At 54.6% G+C, this 25,789-nt stretch overlaps 2 protein-coding genes and 1 non-coding gene across 5 annotated transcripts in view; 1 reads left to right on the top strand and 2 right to left on the bottom strand.

The window, feature by feature from the left end:
- SBNO2 (strawberry notch homolog 2) overlaps positions 1 to 13,757 on the top strand; it is a 111,821-nt gene extending 98,064 nt beyond the window's left edge. For all 3 annotated transcript variants that reach the window (XM_054013626.1, XM_054013625.1, XM_054013627.1), the window contains 10 exons: positions 734 to 805; positions 1,857 to 1,965; positions 3,215 to 3,289; positions 3,670 to 3,813; positions 4,711 to 4,805; positions 5,603 to 5,695; positions 6,216 to 6,347; positions 8,242 to 8,318; positions 8,694 to 8,884; positions 9,585 to 13,757. In XM_054013626.1, coding sequence (XP_053869601.1) covers positions 734 to 805; positions 1,857 to 1,965; positions 3,215 to 3,289; positions 3,670 to 3,813; positions 4,711 to 4,805; positions 5,603 to 5,695; positions 6,216 to 6,347; positions 8,242 to 8,318; positions 8,694 to 8,884; positions 9,585 to 10,204 — 1,608 coding nt within the window. In that variant the 3' untranslated portion in view covers positions 10,205 to 13,757. The remainder of the gene's footprint in view (positions 1 to 733; positions 806 to 1,856; positions 1,966 to 3,214; positions 3,290 to 3,669; positions 3,814 to 4,710; positions 4,806 to 5,602; positions 5,696 to 6,215; positions 6,348 to 8,241; positions 8,319 to 8,693; positions 8,885 to 9,584) is intronic.
- Positions 13,758 to 18,793: 5,036 nt separating this feature from the next.
- Positions 18,794 to 23,875, bottom strand: GPX4 (glutathione peroxidase 4). The gene is made up of 7 exons (XM_054013711.1): positions 23,768 to 23,875; positions 22,351 to 22,445; positions 21,693 to 21,837; positions 20,801 to 20,952; positions 20,409 to 20,433; positions 19,652 to 19,711; positions 18,794 to 19,081 (listed from the first exon to the last, which is right to left on the bottom strand). The coding sequence occupies exons 1-7, from the start codon at positions 23,840 to 23,842 to the stop codon at positions 19,049 to 19,051; spliced, it is 585 nt and encodes a 194-aa protein (XP_053869686.1). The 5' UTR covers positions 23,843 to 23,875; the 3' UTR covers positions 18,794 to 19,048.
- A 1,082-nt stretch (positions 23,876 to 24,957) lies between these two features.
- Positions 24,958 to 25,062, bottom strand: LOC128828952 (U6 spliceosomal RNA). The gene has a single exon (XR_008443264.1). It is a non-coding gene; the product is annotated as a U6 spliceosomal RNA (small nuclear RNA).
- Positions 25,063 to 25,789: the final 727 nt, after the last annotated feature.

Genomic DNA, 25,789 nt, shown 5'->3' with positions numbered 1-25,789 from the left:
TCAGGCGAGGGATTGCGTCACCCTGGGCTGACGTGCAGCTACCTCTACTGCGAAACGAGGAAGCTGTTTAACAGCCGGCAGAACAGGAAGTGAAGAATACTCTACGTAATTGAGATGGCAGGGGAATTTCGGGGAGGTAGATTATAAATCGGGATGTTGGAATTTCCCAGCAGGCAGGAGTGAACACCCATTCTTTTCCAGGAAGGAAATAGACTCTTTAATGACCATAAGCCGTCATTGCCTCAGTTCAGTGTTTCATCATTTCTAATGAGTATCTCTGAGTGTTAATATACTAGCACCTCGCTGTCTTCCCTTAGCATGTCTATGTACTGACTTCTGGTGAAACTTGCTCTACTTTTAAACCGTCCTTCCCTGATTATTTGCTCAAATTAAGGGAAAAACCTGCATATGAAAATATAGGTGGCGTGTAATCTAATCACTGTGTTTAGGTTGAACATGGTGTCTCACACGCCAGCCGGGTGGCACATGGTGCCTCAGATATCTGGAAGAAAAGTGGCATTTTCCAGACACCAGAGCTGGCTTGTGATAATCTTCAACAATCCTGGCACACGCTGTTGAAGCTGATCAGATACAGCCCTCTGACATGGGGTCCCCTTAGGAGTCAGTCTTTAATCAGGGGTTCACTGAGCTTTGTTATGGATGCAGTTGCTTTTCCCAGTGAGTCTCTTCCCCGACCTTTCTGAACAGCTTTGTGCTTTGTCCCTTCTTCCAGGGTGCCTTAACTCACGGAGATAGAAGAGCCACTGAATCCAGAGACCTCAGCAAGTACAACTTTGAGAATAAGGTGACCGTTAGCAATTCCGCATGGTCGTTTAGCAAGCTTAAAATAACCAGCACACCCCTGTGGTAGGACACTGAGCATGACCAGAGCCAGTGCTGGGGTTGACAGGTCATGGCAGGTTAGGGATCTGCTCTTGTGAGCCCTGGGAACAAAGCTCTTGGTTTTGGCACAAAATACAAACCTACGGAGAGCATAATAAGAGAGCTTTCGAGACCTCAGTTCTCATACAGGGGGAGGGATAGCTCAGTGGTTTGAGCGTTGGCCTGCTAAACCCAGGGTTGTGAGTTCAATCCTTGAGGGGGCCATTTAGGGAACTGGGGTAAAAATCTGTCTGGGGATTGATCCTGCTTTGAGCAGGGGGTTGGGCTAGATGACCTCCTGAGGTCCCTTCCAACCCTGATATTCTATGATAACACCCTGCAGGAAGGAGAGAGGTGTATCCTGGTCTTATGTACAGGGAAACTGAGGCAGAGATGCTGCTTGACTTGCCTACATGTACAAAGGGAATTTGGGTTCGGGCCAGGACCTCATCAGTTCCCAATAATAATGATACCCAGCTCTTATGTAATGCTTTTCATCAGCAGATCTCAAAGTGTTTTCCAAGGGAGGTCAGTATTATCCCCATTTTACAGGTGGGGAAACTGAGGCACATACCGGGGGTGACTTGCCCAAGTTCACCCAGCAAACCAATAGTAGATCTAGGAAGAGAACCCAGGTTGCCTGAGTCCCAGACCAGTATCCCATCCACTAGGCACACTGCCTCTCCCTCCTGTGCTTAGGCCTTGCCTCTCATAGGGCTGGAAGAAGACTCATGGGTGAGACCAGCTACCTGACTTGGGTCTGTACCCGAACACATTAGTTATCCATCAGGTTCTTTATGGACATGCCTCTGGTGGCTGCATCTACTTCAGCATCTGCCAGGATGTCTACGTGCTTCCCACTCATTGCTGGGAAAGCAGCATCCAAGATCCCTTCTCCACCCCTAAAGTGTGTAGTGAGATCAGAGGACAGAGCTGCTCCCCACCCCCATGTGACTATTCTCTCCTTTCCACAGTACGGGACCAGAGCGCTAGACAGGGTCCTCACCACCATCCTCAACCAGACTAAGAGCAAAGTGCCTCTGCCCAAGTATTACCAGGAACGAGAGGATGAATTTTTTCAAGGTGAGAACATTAACTGGGGTTTCTACTTGAAAGTGCTTCTTGCTGGCTCAGGTAGTGTGTGGTAGGGATAGTCACTGGCAGGAAAGCTGGAGCGGGCACGCGGAGCCATTCATTTCCCTCCTCCTGGGGGGAGAAGACACCAAAGGGGCCAACAGCAGGCTGACGTGGACAGCTAGAGGCAGAGGTGGGGAGAGGGGCAGCACTCTATGGTAAGCGAGGCAGTGGGGTGAGCCAGGTGGCAGTGCCCCTCCCCAGGCATGGGAGAATGCAGAGGTGGGATCTTTTCTTACTGGGGTGTCACAGTTCAGGGCAACTGCGCTTGTATTTCCCCCTTGTGGGCCAGTAAAAGCACCCACTTTAAGCTCTTGGGTGGAAACTCGTGCCTCTCTCCCTCCTGACCGGGATATGTCCAAGCTGCATAGTTTCCTGCCTACACTGTGAATTCCCCAGCAAGTCAGACTGCCTACTCAGGCCTGCTTTGCCTTCCCCTGAGAGGCTATAAACAGCGTAATGGCCCACGGTTAGCAAATACCACCTCGCCCTTTCTGAGCAAGCACATTTATCCTCAAGGTGAAAGCACAACAGAGAAAATCATAAGTGTGGCAAAATAACTTGTCTGCTTGCTAATAGGCTTACCAGAGATCACCCCAACTCCCACTGGTAGGAGTCAGTCCTTCCAGCCCCACACGCGGGATTTTCAAGTCCATAACAGCTGTTAGTTCGGAACAAGCACACAGACTGCGCAAATCAGCCTGTTCCTTTATGCGGCTTGGGCCTTTGCGCTTGTCCTCATGTAACAGGTGATCTGCAGACAATGGCTGTCTCCTCGGGGGGTAGCATCAAAAGGGCCATGCTTTTGCACAGCCAGGGGGTGGGAAACCCACGGTACTTGTTTGCCACAGTTCATTCTTGTCTGGCACATTTGTTTCCAATAGTCCTTTGACGCTCCTGACACTTCCCAGGGTTTACCTCGGTCACGGCTCCCCTCAGAGAAGTTACTTACCGTCCCACCGTAATACATCAATATCACATTTTTTATACAAGGGACTCCAAAGCTACGTCACCTTAATTCAATAAGGCTTTGCCAGGAGATTGTCCTCTCTGTCATCGGGGGAGTGGCCATCTTAGCAAGCAGGGGAAGCAGCCCTGTAGCAGGACTGCTGAGATGAGGGACTTCGTGGCATTGGGGTGGAGGCCACACCACAGCTCACAACCTTCAAGGCATGTGCTTCCCCTTCTGTCATTCTAGAAATGAAACACGGTCTCATCTCGGTCGGGATCTGCTGCAAGGAGATGAAATACGGCTACGTATCGGTGGAGAAGGGTAAGCCTGGAATCTCCTCCCCGCCCTGTGGAGGGACAACGCTAAGTTACCGTAGCACACGTTTGCTGCCGTCCTCCTGGCTCACGTCAGACTTGTCCGGTAGCCGGCGCGGGACACAGCACTTGGGAAGCCAGAGGGAAGCGCTGCAGGTGTTTGGCCAGCAGAAGCAGAGCATCTTTGCCAGTCCTTGGTCTGCGAGGCCCAGCCTGACTACCAGCCAAGCTCTGGGGGCTCTGGGAGTGTTGGCTTCCAATGGGTCCCCCTGCCAGCTCTCCTGGAGAAAGCAGAGGTGCTCCCCTGCTCTCTGGGATGCTGGGGGGAGGGGGAGTTGTCACTGAGCTGCATAGATTCCCTACCCTGAGCTGTGCTCTCCGTTGCAGACTGCTCCATAACCAAGTTCCTGAATCGCATCCTGGGCCTGGAGGTGCACAAGCAGAACATGCTCTTCCAGTACTTCACCGACACCTTCGACCACCTGATTGAGAAGGACAAGAAGGAGGGCAAATATGACATGGGCATCTTAGGTAGGAGAAGGGAGAGGGGCGGGGGGAACTCCTCCCTGCTCGGAGCCCGCTGGTGTCATGTCTCCTGCTGCTGCATCCTTCAAACCCAGGCACTTCTTCAATGGCCAGTGGCTTTCTGTGCCGGATGCTGGGTGTGGCTGGGCTGCCTACACTCTGTGCATCCTACGCTCCCGTTAGCTCTTGACCTGGTCTGGGCTTCACACTCTGGCGACCCCGCCCCCTGCTGGGCGTTCAGACCTGGAGAAGCTGGTGCCCTTCCATGCTAGGCCAGCACCCATCAGGAGAGCGGGATTCAAACCCCAGCCTGGGCTTTCGAGTGCTAGGAGCTTGCCCCTGTGCCTCAGCCTACGGGGTGAGTTGCTGGGAGAAGATGGTAGTGCCGTGACCCCACTGGCTCATCCAGGGGAAGGGAGCAGCGCTCTGAAGGGCTCCGTGCCTGCCCTAAGCTAGGGAAGGTGGGGGCCCTGGCTGGTGATAAGCCTGCACTGGGTGCTGTCTCACAGGAAGGATGCTCGGGACGGGCTTGGGGGAACGGCATCCCCAGGTTGACGGCCCAGGACGCTCTGGTGCCCAGACCTTGGTGGGTCTTCTACAGCAGGACAAACCCCAAGAGAAGCACAGGCTGCAGGGCAGCTGAGGGGCTGTGGGATTAGGGACTCTCAGCTTCCCCTAATAACCCCCCAGCTGCAGGGCCCGGGCCTGATCCCTGCCCTGCAATGAACGTGAGGGAGTTGTTGCACCACAAGGGTTGGCTGAACCCAGTGCAGAGCTCCCAGGGGGCGGGGCTGGGAACCCCAGGAGTCAATGGAGGTGGCCTGGGGATGTGGCCAGGCTGCGACGTGGAGCTCTGCCGCTCACCAGAGGTCTAAGGGCTGTTTCTTTCTGCTGCCTCCACAGACTTAGCCCCCGGCGTGGATGAGATTTACGAGGAGAGCAAGGAGGTTTTCCTGACCCCAGGGCACCCCCAGGACGGGCAGGTGGTTTTCTATGAGGTAAGGGGCTAGGTAAGGTCTCTGCCAGGGCAGCCCTGCCCATGGGTACCCAGAGCACATCGCCACTCTTGGGCAGCTCTCGCTCCGGCTGTTGTTCCTGGCCTGGATCTTGGTCCTCCTTGTCCAGGTGTAGGCTGCGCAGCCGCAGGAAGGAGACTGTGTCCCGCACGCTGGTATTGAAGTGGTGCCAGGAGACCCCGATCAGGGCCTCTTGTGCTAGGCGCTGTACACAGGAGCCAAGGAGAGTCTCTGCCCATCAGCTCGTCCCCATCCTAGCACATGGGTACTTCAGCAGCTAAAGTGTCCTCTCCCCTGTTTGGGCACGGGAGGGCACCTTGCCTAGCCCCAGTTCCCTGAGCTGAGCGAGCTGGCAGGCATTCTTGCTGGGTCTCCAGCATGGCACTTCCCGGACGCTCCCGTCCCATGGGGCATGTTTTGGCAGAGATCTCGGTACCGCTCTGCCCACCCACTCACCTTTACACAGTGTCTGGGCTTCACACTCTCCTGCCTTTCCTCCTGCCAGAGCGGCTGTGGTCTGTGCCGCGTGTGCCTAGTTGTAGTTGCTACACTGCAGCCAGTGCTTCCCCCGGTTACTCTACCATGGAAGCAATTGCTATCGTTGCCGTGGGAATGATGGGGACGGGAAGCGGGGCGAATGCAGGGTCTGCTCATCTTTAGGCTAAGGAGAGAGAGAGAGAGAGTGTGAGAGAGAGAGAGTGTGAGAGAGAAAAGGGGGGGGGGAGACGCTCCGACACCTGCCATCCATAAAACACGAGGGTTCTCATTTGTCCTGTTAGATCAGCGTCGACAGAGGCCTGAAGTGGGAGGAGGCCTACGAGAAATCGCTCAAACTGACAGGCACCTATGACGGCTTCTACCTCTCCCACAAGGTGAACTCCCCAGCGCCACCAGGGCTCCTGCCCCACACGTCTGAGATGGGCTCCAGCGGGGGCGTCTGGTTGTTGGCAGCCAGCAAGAGGCCAGTGGCAACGATCGATGCCTCACTGACCAGTCACCAGGGGCCCAGAAAAGCCTCTGTGGAGCTGCAGTTTCATTTTGCCCAGCGCAGGAGGGGGGTTGACTTCAAAAGGCCGAGGGTGGGGGAGGAGGGAGATTGTAATGGGAGTAACAAAAAGATCCTTGTTCCTGGAGCCATCTCCGCTCGGCCAGCGCATTCCCCGCCATGGAGTGAGCCCAGCTCACGGCAGGAGGAGTGAATGGGGGAGGATGCTGACTGGAATTCCCCTGCCGCCAGTGTACAGCCACTGCAGAGCCAGCGTCCCCGTCAGCCGCCCCGCTCTCGGAAGCAGGGGTGCAGACATACGTTGGAAGCGTGGCCCTTCTGGGGAGGCGCCGCGTCCAATCTGTCCACGGCGCACGCGAGTTTAACGCTGCACCTTGTGCCCACAGACGCGAGGCTGTAAATACACCTGCCTGCTGGCGGAGCAGGGCCGCGGGAAGAACTTCATCCTCTACAAGCCCAACATCGGCAAGCAGAGCCAGCCCGAAAGCCTCGAAAGCCTCTTCAAGAAGTACCGCCAGGTAGGTGGGAGCCACAGGAGCCTGCTGCTGCCCTTCCCCTCCGTCTCCCGCAAGGCTGAGCGGGAGGGACCCTGCCTGTGCCCCGGCTGCCCTCCGCACATGAGAATTGCAGCTGATCAAGGAACCTGTGACCCAACCACGGTCGGGGCAGAGGGAGAGTCCTTGGGGCCGAACGCTCCCCTGGGAGCGAAGCTCTGCGGGCGCATGGGTCTGTAAGCACAGATGTAGGGATGGGCTCTGCCTTCCCAGAGGCATGCGCAGCAAATCTCCCCCCGGCGCCAGCGTGCGGCTGAGCTCGGACACGTCCGTCCAAATTCTCAGCAGGTCAGTGTTCTTCAGACCCAACGCTGACGCCCCGGAGGGGTACAGCGGGCACCGGGAGAGGAGTGCTGGTATGAGGGGCTCAGAGTGCATGGGGGGGTTGGCTGCCCTTTGCCAGGGCTGGATGCAGAGTATCGGACTCGACGGATCAGCGCTCTGCTCCCTGCCTGGCAGAGCGTGTCCAGGCGTTGTTTGCTCCCTTGTGTTCAAATGCCAACACTGCCGTCAGCACAGGGGAAAAGGGAAAATCAGCCGTACCTTCCGTGCTTGCCCTTGTCTAGCTGCCATGTGTGCACCTCAGCGTGCCATGCACACCGATCAGTGTGTTATACCAAGAAAAACTAGCAGGATCTTATTAAAGGGGACAAGATAAAGATGCCACATTTATTATGATAACAATTTGATTTATGACCAATAACTAATATCTTAATCCTTATACGCACACATTATACCTCACACACACACACACACACACACACACACACACACACACACACACACACACACACACACACACACACACACACACACACACACACACACCCCCCATCAGATGTTCTGCAGCTGCTGCATGGCCAGGAAAGCCGGGCACAAGGACGTGCTGGGTCTCTGTTGGGCATGCACCGATGCCCTCCCATGTTGGCAGCAGAATGTTACCCTCCTCCAAAGTTTTCCATCTCACCCATCCTTTTTTGCTTGCTGTGTCATGCTGCCTCTGGGTTTGGTGATTGATCACCCGTCAATTGCAGACATGACTTTCAGCCTCAGACCGGGCTTTGATCTTCCTTCTATTGTACCTTTTCTTTTTAGGGTGGATTCTTCTTTCTTTGTTAGGGCTCTTGTCTGCATCTTCAGCCCTTGGTGTTTGAACTTTATTTAATCAGGACAGGCTGGGGCTGGAGGTTGATTCCATCATCCATCCATACCTCATCCACACATCTAAACTAAACTAATAAGATTACGGCAGGGTTTGCAAAAATGAAGGTTGCAGCAAGCCCTTACAAAATGGAGTCAGCGTTTTAAAATGGGGTTTGAATTACAATATGGCAAACAGTGAACAGAAGTTACAATATAGACAAGTATAATGGATGGCAAACAGTGAACAGCAGTTACAATACTGAAACAGTGCAAGTCTCAGTGTTTAAGCAGGAATTGGATTGATAGTGAAACTTACAAAGGCAGCTGACTGAACAGCTATGGCTCTTAACAAGCATCTTAACTGTTAATTAGCCAGTTATTGGGGTAACCGGTTTTATGAATGAATATTGTTTCATTCATAAAACTTTACTTATGTAGTTACATTAATAAAGTGAACAATTAAAAACAATTTCATTTATTAGTTCTACAAGTGGAGCCTCTCGGCACTCCTGGCAGGAATCACTGTTCCCAATTTACAGCTGGGGAGACTGAGGCACACAGGTGCTGTGACTTGCCCAAAGTCCCCTCCCTTCTGGCAGAGCTGGGGATAGAACCCAGGTGTCCTGACTCCCAGTGCGGGGCCTTAGCCCTCCACCACCCTGAGGAGAGTGGAAAAGTAAAAGTCTAAGTTGGCCTCTGGCGGTGTCTGTTGCAGGTGCGGCCCGAGGAAGCCAAGGAACACTGGGAGAGCAGCTACCTCTTCTCCTTCACAAAGTGTAATCACGCCGTCTGGTAAGTGACGCCCAGTGCCAGAGGGCCTGGCCTACTCTGGGCTCCCTGCTGGGGAAGCTCGGAGCCCTGTCCTTCCCAGAGCCAGAGCCCTGTCCAAACAGGGGTAGCTGCTGCTGTCTCTGGCTCTTCACCGCTCTGCATGACCCTGCTTCTTCTGTGAGCTGCTTTGCCTGTCCTGTCCCAGGGGTCCCCACGAATACTGCTGGAGCTAGCTCCCTGCTGCCCCACATCTGGGGTCAGCCACCTGCGGGGGAGGAGAGGGGCATCCTCCTTCCACTCACTCCCCACCCCCAAAAGCCAGGGGAAGGGAGGGGCTGCTCCTAGGTGCAGGGGCTGCTGGTAACTCTTGTTCTCTTCCTCTCTGCAAATCTGAAGGAACAGAACCTGCAAACTAATCCAAGAGGGAAAAGAGTGTTTCCAGGGCATGCGCCTGCGCCGTTACTACATGCTGTGCGGCGCTCTGCTGCGGGTCTGGAGCAAGATCGCCAGCATCATGTCGGACATCACCAACACCAGCTACCTGCAGATCGTCCGCCTCAAGACCAAGGAGAAGAAAAAACAAGTTGGTGAGTGCAGGGGTCAGCGTGCTGGGCGGCGCGGAAGAGGAAGTGAGCTGCATGCCATGTTTCAGGGGGATGTGGTGGGGTTCCTGGATTCCCTCCTTTTCCAAGCAGGGCCCTGCAGGTCTCTCTCCTCTCCCCGATCCTGACCGGGCAGCTCTGTGATTAAGGAGATCCTGTGGGATGAGAGCAGGAGAAGCATGTAACTCCCGGCCCATTCACTTTGCATGCTCCGGGCCAGGCCTTGCCATGGAGCTGGGGATCTGTATCCCTGGGGTGGCGTGGGGAAGGGGAATTAGCCCAGCATTTGGGCATGTCCCAGGCATGGTGCACCCTCTGCTCAGGTCTGAGATGCCCGGTCTGGGTGTGAAGGCAGTGCTGTTGCTGCCCACTACACGCGTGCCCCCTGGCACCCTTCACTGCAGGGACTACTGATGCCATCACACTAGCGCAGTCTGGGAACCTGGCTGTGGACCACCTGCTGTCTCCTCTGCTGCCAAGCCCAGGTGCAGCCAGCTCCTAGGACAGGGCTGCAGAGCTGTGGGGATGCAGCTTGCTGTGTAGGCAGTGAAACTGGCAGCCGGGGGCGCGGGGCTGAGGGATGCGATTAGCCCAGACACTGGGTCCCACTCCCACGGCCCCTCACCTGTCCCCTCCCAGGAGCTCAGGTGCTTTGGGGACTGACACAGCATGTTCCATCTCCCAGGGATAAAGATCCCCGAGAGCTGTGTCCATAGAGTGCGGGAGGAGCTGAAGCAGATGGACGAGAATGTAAAGCAGAAGCATAACCACCAGGCCCTTCTGGCCCAGGACCAGAGCCTGCCGTACTCCATGCCACAGCATGTCCTGCAGCAGCCCCATGACCTCTGCCAGCCTGTGGTCAGGCTCCCCCTGCCCAGACACTCCCTGCACCAGGACGAGATCCTGGACTTGACCTACAGCCCTCCCAGCGACAGCCTCTCCAACCTGGCCTTGAAGCCTGACCCCCTGGGTGCTTTACACTTCCCACCGGAGCCTGTTCTCCAGCCACACCAGCAGCACAGGATGCCCTTGCATTTCAGCCTCCCTCCCGTCTTCGAGAGCCCGGCCCCAGCTCTGGCGGGGAACATGCCTCTCAACCCGTCCCCGCACGACCACGTGCCTCTCCCCCATCCCGACCACCTGCAGACGCTGCCGCCGGAAGACTTAGCCCAGCAGGAGAACATCAATTTCAAGGAGGTGCTGGAAGACATGCTGAGGACGCTGTACGTGGCCCCTCAGGACAGCGCGCTCTCCCAGGAGCGCCAGAGCGTCATCCAGTTCACCAGGCCCTTTGAACACTTCTGAGGGGCCAGCTGTGGGGCTCAGCCACAGGCGCCGTGCCCCTCCTAGCCTCTCGCCTGCCTGCCTTTGGCAGGAGCGCTGGCGCGGAGGGAGGCCTGGCTCTGTATTGCTTTGCAATGACCCGCGTGTCTCAGTTCGGGGGCAGGGGGATCGCGTATTCCTTACAGCAAAGTTTATTTATATATAATATACAGCCACACATGTATAGAGTTGTACATATCGTGTGTATAAAGGGGGGGTGGGGGTGGCAAAGTGCTTTTATCACAGAGCTCAGCTGATCGGGACCCATGTCCTCTGCTGCGGGATGGACCTGCTCAAACAACCGCGCCCAGGTAGGACAGAGAGGAGAGCCATGGACGGCCCCAGCCCCTCCCCACACCCATCTCCACACCGACTACAGAGTTCAAAGGCCGGGATTCACCCCCCTCTCCCCGGGGCGTGTGCAACAGCTGCTAACTGCAGTGTCGGCAGACGGAAACGTTCTGACCCCCAAAGCGATCCTGTTACCAGAGTGTCCGTGACTCCCAGCCGTTGTGGGCAGCTTGGCTGGGTCAGCCGGAGCCAGGCTCACACTTGGGCTCTTCCATCCCAGCCCTGGAGCTTGGTGCCACTCGAAACACCAGAGTCTTGAGGGAATGGGGGGCAGGCACTTGGGCCTAATACAGAGGCGGGGACTGCGGGGGAAGTGACAGAGGTCCCAGTGCAGGCTGGGAACCACTGAGCTAAAGCATCCATCTGTGTAGGATTGGGTGGGGCCAGCTGGAGAGACATTCAACTGACTACAGGTCATGTGCTCGCTCTCTGCTCTCCAGTTAGTCCATGCCACTCCTTTCTCTTGGGAGGGGAAACTGACATGCTTTGGGCTGCCCTGACTTCCCCAATGGGATGGGGAACAACTCTTCTGCACTAATGTGCCCACTTTATCAGTATTCAGCAATGAACTCCTTAGCCCCTGGCCAGCCTTCCCATCATCCTCTTCTGCCTGATGGCTGATGGCCAGTCTGCACGCTCAGCCCCGGGGCTCCTTGTGGTGGCCGAGCTTTCCGAGTCTAGCTCTCTGTCGCGTTCTCTCCTGGAGCCAACTGGCTAGTACCGTTCCAATGGGCTCGTTCGCAGCTGGGCAGCGGGGCCAGGCCTGAGTCCGGGAAAGCAGGAGGGGCCCCATGTCTGGGTCTTAAAGCGCCAGCACAGGCCACTGTTGATTTCAATGGCTGTTACAGCCGGCTCCACTTTGAATACCAAAGAGTAAACTCCTGCTTAGCCAACCTGAGCAGCGCACCCCCATAGTCTCTCCCGCGCACGCCACATCCTGCTCCTCCCACCAGCAGTAGCCCTGAGCAGAAACACAGGCCTGTTGGACCAGTGGCATGCTAGGCTTCATGCTGCAAGGGCTGCTAGCTTTACACAGGATGGATGCAATCCAAACGGAGAGGCACACAGCACCTCGACAGCGACACTGCTCCTAGGGTCATGGACCTGCTTCAAGCGAGCTCTGACGTTGCAGCCGCCTCTGACTTGGGCAGCTCTGTAGTAAACCTGCTTTCTTATTTACTCAGACAATGGTTTTTGTTTCCTTGGCAGTGCGTCCCTGTCAGCCCCAGGGCAGGGAGTCTGTGCCCGCCCCTCCCGGCTGGCAGCGTTCGCCTGGCTGTGCTGTAACCCTCTTCTCGCTGCCTCAGCCATTCCCGTGTTCCTCCTTTTTCTGAGTCGAGTCATCCTGGCACTTCCAGGAGCATGCCCGGCATTCTGGAGGGGAGGAAGTGTGACCCCAATGACTGGTCCTGCCTCTTTAGTATGCAGAACTCCCATTGCCCATCACACACTCTTCCTTGGCTAATTCTTACCAGACACAGCAAGTCCCTGGGGGACATGGAGGGGGGAGATCTGTGCTGGAACAGGACCATCAGTGGGATCTGGCCCAAAGCTATTAGAGGAGTTAATGGTGGGGTGGGGTGTTCTTGCCCCCTGCAGAGCGATCCCAGCCAAATGTGGAGATTTCGGTGATTGTCACCTGATCTGTCTCACTTAGCAGAGTTTAGCAACCAGCTGCCTTCTCTTTGTGACTCAGTTTCCCCATCTGTAACACAGGGATGTGATATTCCCCTACCTTTCTAAAGTGCTGTGACCTCTGTAACCCAGTGCAAAGTATTGGTAGCATGTCCTGCCTGGGGGACAGGGAAGCACCTAGTCTCCCAAGCCAGTGGACCATGGTCTCCTTCTCTTCCCACTTCACTCCCCCCTCCTCGCCCTGCACACGGTAGGTCCTGCTCTCTAGGCCAGTCCAGGTGTGGTCTCCGGCCCTTCGTTCGAGGGTCGTGTGTCTTTTTACACCCTTTGCCTCTTCCCGGCCAGGAAGGAGGAGGAGGTTTATTATTTAGATTTCAGCAGTGCCCATAATGTGCTGGGCAGGCCATGCCATTCCCCCACTTCCCAGGAGATGGAGGGCTTTGCAGGGGCCAGTTCTGAGTAGAATTCTAGATATCCTCTATGCCCCCTGGCCTCCGACTAAACACCAAAGATCAGAAAAAATCCCCCCTGAAACTGGAAGCCCAAACTGTGAAGTCCAGATGACATGATCCATTGTTTGGCAGGGATGCGCCTATCCTTGGTGGTGCATTTCCAACCCCCAGGAATCTCTCTAGTTTTCTTCCTAGTTTATCACCTAATTGCACTAACCCACCTCTGCGCTGAGTTGCTGGAGAGCACTGCGTGTGCACAAAAGTCCTGTCCCGTCTTGTTCCGCTCGTGCATTCACCTGAATTGCCAAGGAAGGGGCCTCTTGTAGGCAGACAGCAAAGATGCCCCTTTCTTGTGATCAGAGAACATCCCTTTTCCAGGCCTAGATAAAGGCAGCCCCCTCCCTGGTTCTATCGAATACACTCCCCCATTCTATTTATAATGCTCCCTGGATTCATGACACTCAGAGAGAATCTTTGAAAATCCTTGGAACCCCTGAGCCCTTATTTAATTTCTTTGTCATTCATTTGGGCACCTGTCAAACTCTCAGCAAAAGTTAAAAAACACACCAAGAAAACCAATTTCAAACAGGCGTAAACTCAGGAATAATCATCAGGTGCTCTCTTTCTATCTGCCCACACCAGTGGGCCCCCCAAAAAATATGACCGGGAGTTTTATGTGGTGGTTTTGTTGCTATTTTAATTCTAAGATATATGCAATTCTTCTCTCCCAATCTCTGGAAAAGACAGGGCACCTTCAAGAAAATACTTCCCCCGCCCGATCCTGTGTTTTTGTCAGGGTTAATAATATGAAACAGTATCTTTTAACTAAATTATTATGCAGTTGTCCTACTGATTGTATGTATTTTTTTAAATGAATCCTTTCCCCTTCCTTACACCTTTTTGTTAGCACTTTTTAATCCGCTTGTTTGTTTGCCTTTGTTTTTCTGTGTATTTATAATGAATTGAGATGTATATATGTAAAGAGATTTTTTTTTTTTAGACTATGTGCCTTTGACTAATTTCTAAATTTTCTACTTGCATCAGAAGGCTAATTTTTGCATTCTGCTCAGTAAAGATGGAAAGGAAGCCACGCATGAGATCTGTGTAAGTCCCAGCTCTGTGTATGTGTGTGTGTACGTGCGTGTCTCTCTGTCTATCTAGATTTGTACTCGCCCAAGGCTCACCTCTCTGGGAGCTAGGTTAGGCAACTGGAGATCATGGTGATGGGCAAATGTATAAAAACCTCAGGGTGGGACTTGGTGTTGGATGTGATTTTGAAAAGCCCTCCCCAGGTTGATGCATGGGTTACTGACTCCAGATGACTCTCTTGATGGTAGCCAGCTCCAGGATCTAAGACCTCGTCTACACTGGGGACTACGCTATTTATCTCCACCGCTGACAGCAAGGGGGAGAGCCCTACTGCGGTCAGTTGACTAAATGATATGGGGCTTAAACCACCAGAGGCGATGGTAACCTACCTCCCCTTGGGCTCCTAGAACTGCTACCGCCTAGTGTGGACAAGTCTTACAACCAAACGAAGCCTTAGTGGCAGGAGGCCCTAGTGTCACTCAGCGGACAATTAGAACTGCATTACCTTGAATCAGTACTGGGAGCGGAAGTGGGTTGACTCTGGTGGGTGGAGGGGGTGGGATTTTATTCTGCAAAAATTCCCGGAACCTGCTCCCAGCCTGTCCACGCTCGTGGAAACAATTCCTGCACACGTGCGCACCCCCCGTGTCTGCAGCATCAGGTCTCTGATCATTAGTGACTCCTCCCCTTCCCCACCCCGCCATGTGTCTGTGTTGAGGGTTCCTGCACCTGTATTTTCCTCATGTTCCACCAAGGGCACCCCCCTTGGCTCCTCAGCTGTCACTTCTTGGGCAGAGACCCGTGTCTCTCTCCCATCTGACCGGGATTTTCCAGGCTGTACAGTTCGCTGCCTATATTATGAATTCCCCAGCAAGTCCAACGTCTCTGCTTTACCTTCTCCGCACAACTCCTCTAAACAGCGTAATTTCCCACAGTTAGACCGTACCACCCACCTCTTCCAAGCACATTTATTCGCAAGGTGAAAACATATGAGAGAAAACACATTAACCCAATAAAAGAACTTAATTGCCTACTAACAAGCTTCACCCTAACTCCACCCAGGCCTCTGGCAGGAGTCAGTCCTTCACACCCCACACCGGGGTTTCTGTGGTTACATGTTCAGAACAAGAACCCCCATGAATTTGAGTCTTCCTCCTTTATCCAGTCTGGGCCTTTACTTCGCAGAGACCCTGCATAGATAATCAGCCAGACAGTAGTTCTCTCCCCAGGGCGTAGCTTCAAAAGCTGGAGTCTGGAAGTGAGAATTTGTATTCCCCTTCTGCCAGGTATTTCCTTTGGTGATCCTGCAAGTTTTTTCTGGTCTGGCCCATTGTTTCAAATAGTCCTTCGAAGTTCATGCCACACCCCAGTGCTTACCCTGGCCATGTCTCCCCCTTAGAGAATTTACACACAATCCCATGGCCCTACATACATTTTGTTTTCAGAATACGATGGACTCTAAAGCTATTTAACCTTAATTCAATAAAATCTCCCAGAGATATTTTAGGAAATTACCGTATCTGTCACACCGTGTTTCTATCCAGCACCTCCGTAAGGAGTTGATAGCACAATCCTCTGAATAAGAGACTCTCCACCCTGGGCTGGGGAAATCATGCTGACAGCCACTCTGTTTGGTACATGGTGGCTGTCTGTATGGCTTCCAAAAGAACACCCTGCTTTGGAGGACTGGCTGGGTTTAGCTCCCCTCCCAAGTGCTCTGAATGTGGCTCCTGCTGTCTCACCTGCCAGGACTCTCCAGGCTGTTTGCCCTGGCTCTGCTGGGTCCTTGGGACTGTTACCATCACAGGATGCAGATTTAGCACCTCCCATTAAGGGGACTATAGCTCTTGTAAACAAGGTAGCAAAATTCCCTTGGGATGCAAATCTGCCACTAATCCCTCTAGAGCTCTGCTCAGAGCTCTGTCAACTCAGCCAGGTCCCTGTACAATGGATTCCCTTCTCTGGGCAGAGCATAGGGCTGTTACAGCACCTGGACTCCAGCAAGGTCACAACTAATCCCTAATTGTGGCATCAATGATCCTCTTGTCCAGTGTATCAATCCTGCTTAATCTCTCTTGTCCTATCCCAGTGGGGAAGTGGCCTGGCAAAGGCTTGATGCTGAAAGGTGCTTCCTTTCTCACCCTAACTTAATAAATGTTTGGGACTCAACTGCTGGTCTCTCAGCCTGGGAGCTTTTGCCCTGTACAGCAGGGCCCACATTGGCAGCACAAGCGGCCCTGCCTCTCTTGGGCCTGAGAGGGGTCTATTGGAGTACATCCGGCAGCATGCTTTGCTGGCCGTCCCCTCTTCAGTCGTCAGCTTCTCTGCTGTGTCTGCCCACTCCACTGGTGTTGATTGTTGTGGGGTGTTCATCCACTGGGATCTGGGCTCATCCTCATCTCAGCCGTCAGACATGTAGAGGTCAGGTAAAGAAATCCCCGCAGAATCCAAACCTGTGGGAGTGGGGGAAGGAGTTCCTGACCACTGTGCCAATCAAAGTAGCAAGGGTCTGAGTTAGAGCTGGCTTCTGTTGTGTGCTGCCTTCGCAAGTCCCTAGGTGAAGATGGGCCCTCCTTGCTTAGTGCTGCTCTAAGTCTCCTCTACCAGCAATAGTTTGTGGGGGAGAGAGGTGCATGCGTTTCACTACATTTTATACAGTAGCCCCGTTGCGAAGCAAAGATGACAATTGTGGGCAGTTTGAAGTGAAGACCCAGCCTTGCTGATCCCCTGTTAGTTTGCAAACTGCTCCTTTGGTGGAAATGAAGAGCACAAAGGTGCTGCTGCTTCTCAGTAGTGCACTTCAGCTTCTCCAGGTAGGAAATGAGATGACCTGCCTCCCTCCCCTTTCTAAAGCCCTGAGCTGTAGGAAGGGGAAGCCCTGTAAGGCCCAGTTGGTTTGCAATGGGCCATTGCAGACAAGTCCTCCAGCCACTTAACTGCTGAGACCAGGTCCCAGTTGCTTTAGATTTTTCTATGCACCTGCACTCCTCGTGGCTAGCCAGGGCTCCTACTCTGGGGCTGCAGATGCATTTAATTGCATCTATAAAACAGCTTATGCTCAGACATTTTTCATTGTTAGTTAATTGCTTCTGGCTTTAAGGTGTGCTGTTGGGTAGTCAGGACCTTTTCACCTTCTCTTTACCAGTTACCTTCCTTGCTCTCCTCCTGCTCCCTGTCATCACAGATACTAAGCTACTCTTACCAAAAGGGAAAAGTTTATAGAACTGCCCACCACACCCCACTTCCTTAGCCAGGGGCCTGCACCCCTCCTGCCCCTTAAGAGGAGGTCATGGTGAATGATCAGCTGAATGTGATCAAAAGAGCTAATGCGATCCTGGGCTGCATAACTGGGGGAATCTCAGGTAGGAGTAGAGGTTATTTTACCTCTGTATTTAGCCCTGGTGTGACTGCTGCATCCAATTCTGGGGTCTACAATTCAGGGATGTGGATAATTGGAGATTGATCAAAGAGCTGTGCAAATGATTAGAAGCCTGACTGCAGACACAGATGGAAGATGGGCCCTCTCTTTAGTTTAATGAAGAGAAGGTTCAGGGGTGACTTGATTGTCTAAAAGTACCTACCCAGGGAACAAGTAGGTAACCAAGGGCTTGTCAGTTTAACAAAAAAGGTATAATGCCATCCAAGGGCTGGCAGTTGATGCTAGACAAGTTCAGAGTGGAAATAAGGTAATTTAACAGTGAGTAATTAACCATTGAAATGCTTTACAAAAGAGTCATGGATTCTCCACCACACAATTTTTAAATGTAAACTGGATATTTCTCTAAAATATTTACTCCAGGAATTATTCAGTGGAGGTCTCTGGCCTGTGCTATACATGAGGTCTGCTCACAATGGTCCCTTCTAGCCTCAGAATCCATAAAACCCCCTGAAGACATTTTACAAGACAACTCTAGGCCACTTCAAGACTCACCCAGGTGGGGTGGTTTGTGCTGCTCTGTGTGCGTCATGCTAGTTTGTGAGTGCAGCAGGGCCCTCCCATTAACTGCCATGCCCTGGCTCCTAGAACACTTCCTCCAACTGAGGGTGCAGGCTGGGGCACTGGTCAGACAGGATGGGTTCTTCAGTCCCCCCCGGTTTGTGTTTCACCAGGGAAAGGAGTGGAGGTAGGAGCCTTCAACCTCCCTCATGCCCATCCTTCCACCCAGGGGGCTGCCTCACTCCTACAGCACTATAAGTTGCTGCAGCTGGCTTGGCTACCTAATTAATATAGGTAGGTGGGGGAGGTTTCTTTAAGCATGTTTACCTTGTTCACCCCCTTTGTCTCTTGTGGGGAGAGCCCAACCCTCTGGCTACTTTACACTTAACCCTTTAGAGACACCCTCCCACTGCTGTGGGAGGGTAAGAATTCTGTACACTGCAGAGCCAGTTCTGTTAGACAGAGATGGTTGATTTGAATGCAAATGTAGAAACTAGATCCACACCTGGTGTGAAATCATCAGTCCATTAACAATGCAGCTGTGCCCCACAGAGCAGCTGGCCTAGTGCTTACAACTAAATTCAGCCCCACAAAACAAGTCACATGTGGCTGGTCCATGCTGCAGCCTCCCTTGCTCCCAGCAGCAGGCAGCCCAGCTAATCACCCCCTGCTGTAGCTGAACTGCCGGAAGATGCTGCCTTAGCCTGCTTGGGGAAATCTAGAAAAAAATAGCTCCAGGGAGGCCTTGGCACTTGCTGCTTAATTCCTAGTGGTATTACCAAGGATTATCCCCTCAGACCCAGCTGTTGGCTCCAAGAGCCGGAGTTACATAAACTCGTGTTTAGCACAGGCTGGGGCAGAATAAAATGTTTCCTTCCCCAGGATCCAGCTAACCTGTTTCAAACTCCCAGCAGCGGAGTCCATTGCTTTCTGCTCCCCACCACTCGGACAGTGGCCAGCATAAACCTTGCCAATAGAACCAGACTTTTCCCCAGCAGCTGTTCCCTGCTCGGCACAGAAGAGAGCATCCTCCCCCACAGAGATTGTTGCTACTTGGAAGAGTCACTGGAGCTTCTTATGCTGCTTCCCACAGACTCAGACAAGACATTTGTCAGTTTCAGCATAAACTTTTATTGCAACAAAGTTGAGTGCCCAAGTCAGGTCTATGGAAACTGCCCAGCAACAGCCACCAGCCCAGTGAAGCCTTCTTCCCGCCAATGCACGCCAAGCTTTCGGGTCTGCCTCACCAGCAGGCTGGCTTTAAGGCAGGCCGTCATTGGGGCCGGATAGGAAGACTCCACAGGGAGCAGGTAAGAGCCATTGCTAAGCAGAGGGAATGGTCCAGTGTCGAAGTGACCAGGTCTACAGGAAAGCGGGCAGGTCCTTCTCAATCACCTGCAGAGAAGAGGGAGTCAAGTGCTGTTTCTCTTGAGGGCCTGTGGAGAGCCCCCCTGCTGTCCTGTCCATGAAGGATAACTAGCCCCTGCCTGCTGTATCCAGAGCTCTACACCACTGATTAGGAACACCTCCCTGTGCAACATCCCCACCAGCTGTGGGCACAGCTTCTTAGCTACTTGCATCCCACCCTGCTCATTTTCATCCCTCTGCATCACACTCCTGCAGAGAGACCTCCCCACCCAGTACAGGGTGAAAGGGCAGCTTAAGTGTTGTTAGCCCGTAGAGTGGAAGGAAACCCAGCAGCTCTTTCTGTGTGTTCACTGCAGGCTGGGGAGAAACAAGGACCTCAGCCACAGAGCCACGATGCTGCATTACCCAAGTCTCAGTACATGACTAATAGCAAGGGCAGTGCAGGAAGCTATTGGCAAAGTATCTTCTTTCCCTTCCACCCCCAAGTTTGGACCTACTATTAAAGCTCTGCTTTGTGACACACAGCTTGGCTGTTCAGTTCCGGCAGAGCTGGCCCCCAAGGTTACGGCTTTGTGACACACAGACAGGCTGACTTACATATGGATCATCCATTGGGCTGTATCTCTTCACCACATGGCCCTCCTTGTTAATGAGGAACTGTGGAGATAAGAGACAAGCATGAATAATCCTGGACCCACATGAGTGCTCTGCCCCACTGGAGCCCAACACTTGAGTCACGCACAGAACACTACAGGAAATGAGCGTCAAGGCCAGGTTCTATTATGGCTAACTCCCCTGGGCAGCAGGGAGGCCATGGGTGGAGACGCAGTGTTGGGGGCACCTGGTAAACCACTATCCCTCCCTGGGTCACTTATAAGAACTGCAGCTCCTTTGCAGGGGGATCGAGTGCTTTGAAATCTTCTGAGCTCATTATGTACCAGACCTCCATCCCCAAATGCTGAAATGCAGCCACCTCTGGCATGAGGCACGCTCTTCCTCACCACCACCACACAACAATCCAATGCACAAAGCGAAGACTGATGTATCCCACTGAAACGGAGTGAGGTGGGATGTAGTTAGCCAAGCTGGAGTCTGGCCGGACACCCCTATCCCTTAAAGGGTTGGATCTAGGACCCACATGCAAGGTCAGGGCCTGTGGGTCAATGCCTGTTCAGGAGGAGTAATCTTACTAGGCTCCCCGGCCCCTGCCTCCAACACCTCTTCCAGCAGAGGAGTGTTTCTTGGAGCCTCCCACCCAACCTTGCTTAGCTCCTGGATCTTACAGGATCACACCACAAATGGTCAGGCCATTTTAGATGCTAAAACCCCCAGTGAGAAGAGAGCAGAGTCCTACCTTTGTGAAGTTCCATTTTATTGCACTAGGAAGGAGAAAGAACACCAGTGAGACAGCAGCGGTTATAAACCAGTCCCAGCACGGATAGGAGCGCCCACCCACCGACCGCAGCCCCACGCCTAACCCAACAGCCTGCTCTGCCACTACTTCCAACAGGTCCAAGCTGGGGACTGCTCTATGAGCATGCAGTTTTCCAAGCCATCCACCCCACAGCCCCTTCCTCTCCAGTCCAGTGTCGCCCTGCTGCCAGTTGTGCAAGCTTAAGTCTCCTCTTTTGGTTTCATCCCAGGATTGACTTGCTCCCCCCCTCCAATGACACAAATGGGGCCAAGCTGTGTCTCTAATGCTACCACTTCCTTCTGTGTCTGTTACTGCTCTGGGTCTGCACTCACTTTCCCAGGGTGCCTCTTCCTTTGGGCTGATCTTTCATCCATTTCCAGAGAGGATGGGCGTTGTTCCCGTTGACCTCTATCTTGCTGTACATGTCAAACTTCACCCCATAGCTTGCAACAAATTGTTTGATCTGAGACTCATCCCCAGGCTCCTAAGAAGCAAAGAGAAGGGTTACTGTGGGAAGTGAGTAGTCTTGCATCATTAGGCTATGACTGACTACCCAGAACCTCATTCCATTTGGATTACACACAGTTCCAGGCTCAGATTCGGAGGGCAGGATGCGTGTACATTGAGGGAATGAAGTTGGGTGGGCTGGGTGATGAAGGAGGCGTGAGCAGCTTGCTTCTAGAATATCCCACTCATTGCTGGGACATAGCTGGCAGGGAGCATGGTTACTTGAATACAACTGGGCTCAGGAGATGACTGGAGCCACATGGTCCACCTGGAAGTGTAGCTCTGCCAGGCATTCATGTTCTAATGCACACTGAGTCACCCACAGCCTCCTTGTGCCTCAGGCAGCCCAGCTGAAGACTGGGTGCACTACTCCAGCTTGATGGCAAATAGCCTAATTCTTTAAGACCAAAGTGTGCACATCAGTCACCATGACCAATTTTTGGCAGAGACATCAAAGTGTGAATGGGCCAAAGACTACACTGTACTCCCACTCATATGCTAGGGAGGCTGTGTAATTAGCTGTTTATCTGATGGTAGTACTTAAAGGCACTATATGCTGGGAATACTTGCCAAGCCCATGCTAACTACAGGGATCCTTCAGTCTCTAGGGCTGCCAAGCCAGCCCCCTTTGCTAGGGAAAAAGAACTGCTTTTTTCCCCCTAGAGGAACCCCCTTTCCTTAGCAGGCAGAGGGCAAGAAGGCAGAGGTGCCACCCACCTGGTTTCCAAACTGGTTGCAGGGGAAGCCCAGGATGCGTAAACCCCTCTCAGCGTATCTGGCGTACATATCGACAAGCTGAGTGTAGTTTACGTCAGTTTTTCCTCATTTGGATGCTACATTGGTGACGATGCAGACGTACCCCCTGGGAAAGAAACAGAGTCACTGACCGCTAAAGGGCTGGAGCTGATCTACCCCACAAAGACAGATATTATATCCGCAGCAAGGACCCTCCCTACAGGATGGGCGTTGCTTTTCTTCCCTGTTGGATGGAACCTGCTACCTGGCTCCTCACATGCACCCCTTTCCTGGGCTCATTTGCGAGTCACAGAGTTCTCCACACCTCCCATCTGGTGCAAGTCACAGACCTTCTGAACCCCACCCCATAGTCAGGCAGAGCCTGTCCATCTGGAGCCAAGCTGCCCCTGCCTAGTGTAGTCCCTTTGGGGCACTCCTCCTCCCCAGGGCCTGGATGTGCTGCTCTCGCTCCGGCACTCCTCCCTGGGCTGGGAATATTAACACTTTTTATTGTTGTTTAGACAAGATTAGAGGAGACTAAAGTATTAATAGCTTATCTACAGGCTAGCCACAAGGCTTGTGCTTTGGGTACCTCGCTGAGCCAGCCAAGCTCACAGCGCCTGGGCTCCCCACCACTTACTTGTACTTTTCCAGGGACACATCATTGCCATCAATGTCTTTGGCCTGGAATTCATATATTGATTTGGCAGATTGCCAGTCATCCGCCTGTGTACACTGCAAGACAGCCAAGGGTCAAGATCAGTTTCCCAACGAAGGTCTCTCAGCCCAGGCTTTGAGCACACAAGTCAGACACGCAGCACGCCAGGGAAAGGCAGCAGCCACACATTCAAGAGAGGCTGTTCCCCTACCAACAAAGCCTCTCTTCAGACAGTGACCTTCACTCACTCTTCCTGGCTTCCCACCTGATCAAAGAAAGGACCTACTCCTACCAAAAATGGAAGAGGTTCAACCGTCTAGAACCATACACGACACCCCACTTCTTTACCCAAGAGCCCCCCCCCACACACACCCCCCTTGACAGTACTGGGCAGGGCTTGCTGCAGGGTAAGTTACACACAGGTCAAAGATCCCCTTGTTCGCACTGGTATGAGCGGTTCAAGCGCTGGATGGGCTCAAAGCCGCCGATCAGGGTGGATAGGCTGGAGGACGGGGTGAAGCGCAGCACGGATCTCGCGTCTCAAAGGCATTAACACGGGCCACAAGCGCTGCTGGGGCTCAGGGACAGGAGTGGGTCTCGTGACGGTGACTCAGAGGCCGCGCGTTCCCAGGGGACTGGGGCGGAGCCGTCCGGCCTCCCGCTGCATTGCGGCCCCGCGAGCCTCAGCCGAGCCAGCCCCCCCTCCCCCCCCCGGGCACGGGACTCGGGGCGGGGCCAACGCTGCTGAGCCGGGAGGCAGCCCCAGGCCGCCGACCGGGACCGGGGCCCCAGCGCGCTCCCGAGCGCCGCAGGCAGGAATCCAGCCGGACTGCGCGTGCCCTTCAGCGTCACGGGAACGGGGGGGGGCCTCCCATCCCCCCCCGCCTCGCGCCGCGCCCCCCCCCCCCCGGACCCGCCTCGCGCCGCGCCCCCCCCCCGCATCCCCCGCCTCGCGCCGCGCCCCCCCCCCGCATCCCCCGCCTCGCGCCGCGCCCCCCCCCCCGCATCCCCCGCCTCGCGCCGCGCCCCCCCCCCCCGGGACCCGCCTCGCGCCGCGCCCCCCCCCCCCGGGACCCGCCTCGCGCCCCCCCCCCCCGGGACCCGCCTCGCGCCGCGCCCCCCCCCCCCCCGGGACCCGCCTCGCGCCCCCCCCCCCGGGACCCGCCTCGCGCCCCCCGGCTGTCCCGGCTCCATTCAGAGAGGCGGGGGGCGGGGCTGGAGGCCCCTCCAGGCCTCACCCCCCCCCGCCCCTCAGGGCCGGGCTGGGGGAGCCGCCGAACGGGCCCCTTCTCCCGGGGGGGGGGGGGGGGGCAGGTCCTCTCTAGCCGCCCCGCCGACTCGATGGTAGGACCATAGAGCGGGGCGGCCTGAGGGAGCGCGAGCCCGGCCCCGCTCTCACCATGCTCCGGCTCAGACCCCGCGCGCCTAGTGCCCCGCACAGCAGCACCCGTCTGCCCAGGCGGCCCCAAGTCATGGCAACGGCCCCCGGGCTCCGCCTCAACGGCCGGCCCAAGCCTCCCCCGCCCCCGGCCGCTCCGCCAATCAGCGACGGGCGCCCCGCCCCCTCGGCTGCCAGCGCCGCGCCCCCGGCCGCTCCGACCAATCAGCGGCCGACGAGGGCGGCCCCGGCAGAAAGCGGCCCGCCTCCGGCTCGCAGTCACCAATCAGGGGAGGGCAGGGGTTATCGCGCGCTTGTTTATCCGATTGCAGAGGCCAGGGGGAGGGTAAGACCCTGGGGGAATAGCCCAGAGTGCACCGGGCTGCAGGGGGAGGGAGAGACCCAGGGTGGAACAGCCCAGAGGGCACCAGGGGCACTGGCCGATTAGCTTGGCCCTGCGTTGCGTGATGTGTGTCCTGCTGAGGATGCAAAGTGCTCAGGGCGTGGGGGCTGTGGGAGGCTGGTGTTTTGCAAAGCACCAGGCCGGGCGATATAATAATTAGTCAGTGTCGCTCCTTCCTCCCAGAGTTGCCAACTGGCTAATCGCACAAAGTCCAAAGCACAGTTGGCAGCGTTCACGCGGTACATAAGCTCCCGAATTTCACAAGAAGCCAAAAATCAAACTAATCCCATTTCAAAACAAGGCCCGAACAAGCCAATCCCTAAGAACCCCAACCCTCTAAATAAATAATAAATAAATTAATGGAGATATCCCATCTCCTAGAACTGGAAGGGACCTTGAAAGGTCATCAAGTCCAGCCCCCTGCCTTCACTAGCAGGACCAAGTACTGATTTTGCCCCAGATCCCCAAGTGGCCCCCTCAAGGATTGAACTCACAACCCTGGGTTTAGCAGGCCAATGCTCAAACCACTGAGCTATCCCTCCCCCCTAAGTACTGATTTTGCCCCAGACCACTAAGTGGCCCCCTCAAGGATTGAACTCACAACCCTGAGTTTAGCAGGCCACTGCTCAAACCACTGAGCTATCCCTCCCCCCTTAAAAGGTCATCAAGTCCAGCCCCCTGCCTTCACTAGCAGACCCAAGTACTGATTTTGCCCCATATCACTAAGTGCCCCCCCCCAGGATTGAACTCACAACCCTGGGTTTAGCAGGCCAATGCGCAAACCACTGAGCTACCCTCAAACCCATACAACCTTATGGAACGCTTCACGAATTTGCGTGTCATCCTTGCGCAGGGGCCATGCTAATCTTCTCTGTATCGTTCCAATTTTAGTATATGTGCTGCCGAAGCGAGCTAAGTGACTAGATCCCCCCCCGGCCTGCAGTCTGGCACTGCGGTGGGCCCGCTGTGCACCCCGACTCTTTCCCCGCCTCCCCCCTGCTTGCTGGTAGCCAATCACAAAAAATAAACAAGCTACTACAAGCCACAAGCTACAAGCCAAACAAGCAACAAGGTACAAGCCAAAAACTAGCCAACAAGCAACTCACAAGCCAATTAAGCCAAAAACAAGCCCATTTTCTTTGTTTTTTTCCTGGGTTTGGCGTGTCTGGGCCAAACCCAAACACCCTTGCCCCGCCCCCTGCCCTGAGGCCCCGCTCCTTATCCAAGGGCCCGCCAATGGGAGCTGCGGAGCGGGCGCTTGGGGTGGAGGCAGCGCACAGAGACCCCCCTGGTCGCCCCTGCCTGCACTTAGAAGCCGGACATGCCGTCGCTTCCAGGAGCCGCGCAGAGCCAGGGCAGGTAGGGAGCCTGCCTCAGCTCGGTTGCGCTGCCCCCGTCGACCAGACTTTTGGCCTGTTCAGATCTCCCGGATTGCTTGCAATAGCAACCAGGAGATTGAGGTCAATTCCGGGAGACTCCCGGCCAATCCTACTGCTCTTTGTGATGTTCAAAGATCTGAATTATCTTTTGCCTGTCGGCTCTGTAGAGTGGAGATCGCATCTGTACAATACTGCCATGTGCCCAGTCGTTCTGATTTTAACCGCCCAGGACGAGAAGGCTGCTGGCTTTTTGGGTAAGGC

The sequence above is a fragment of the Malaclemys terrapin genome, chromosome 24 (genome assembly GCF_027887155.1).
Source record: "Malaclemys terrapin pileata isolate rMalTer1 chromosome 24, rMalTer1.hap1, whole genome shotgun sequence".
In the NCBI taxonomy this organism is placed as follows: domain Eukaryota; kingdom Metazoa; phylum Chordata; order Testudines; family Emydidae; genus Malaclemys; species Malaclemys terrapin.
This window is presented reverse-complemented; position numbering and strand designations above follow the sequence as displayed.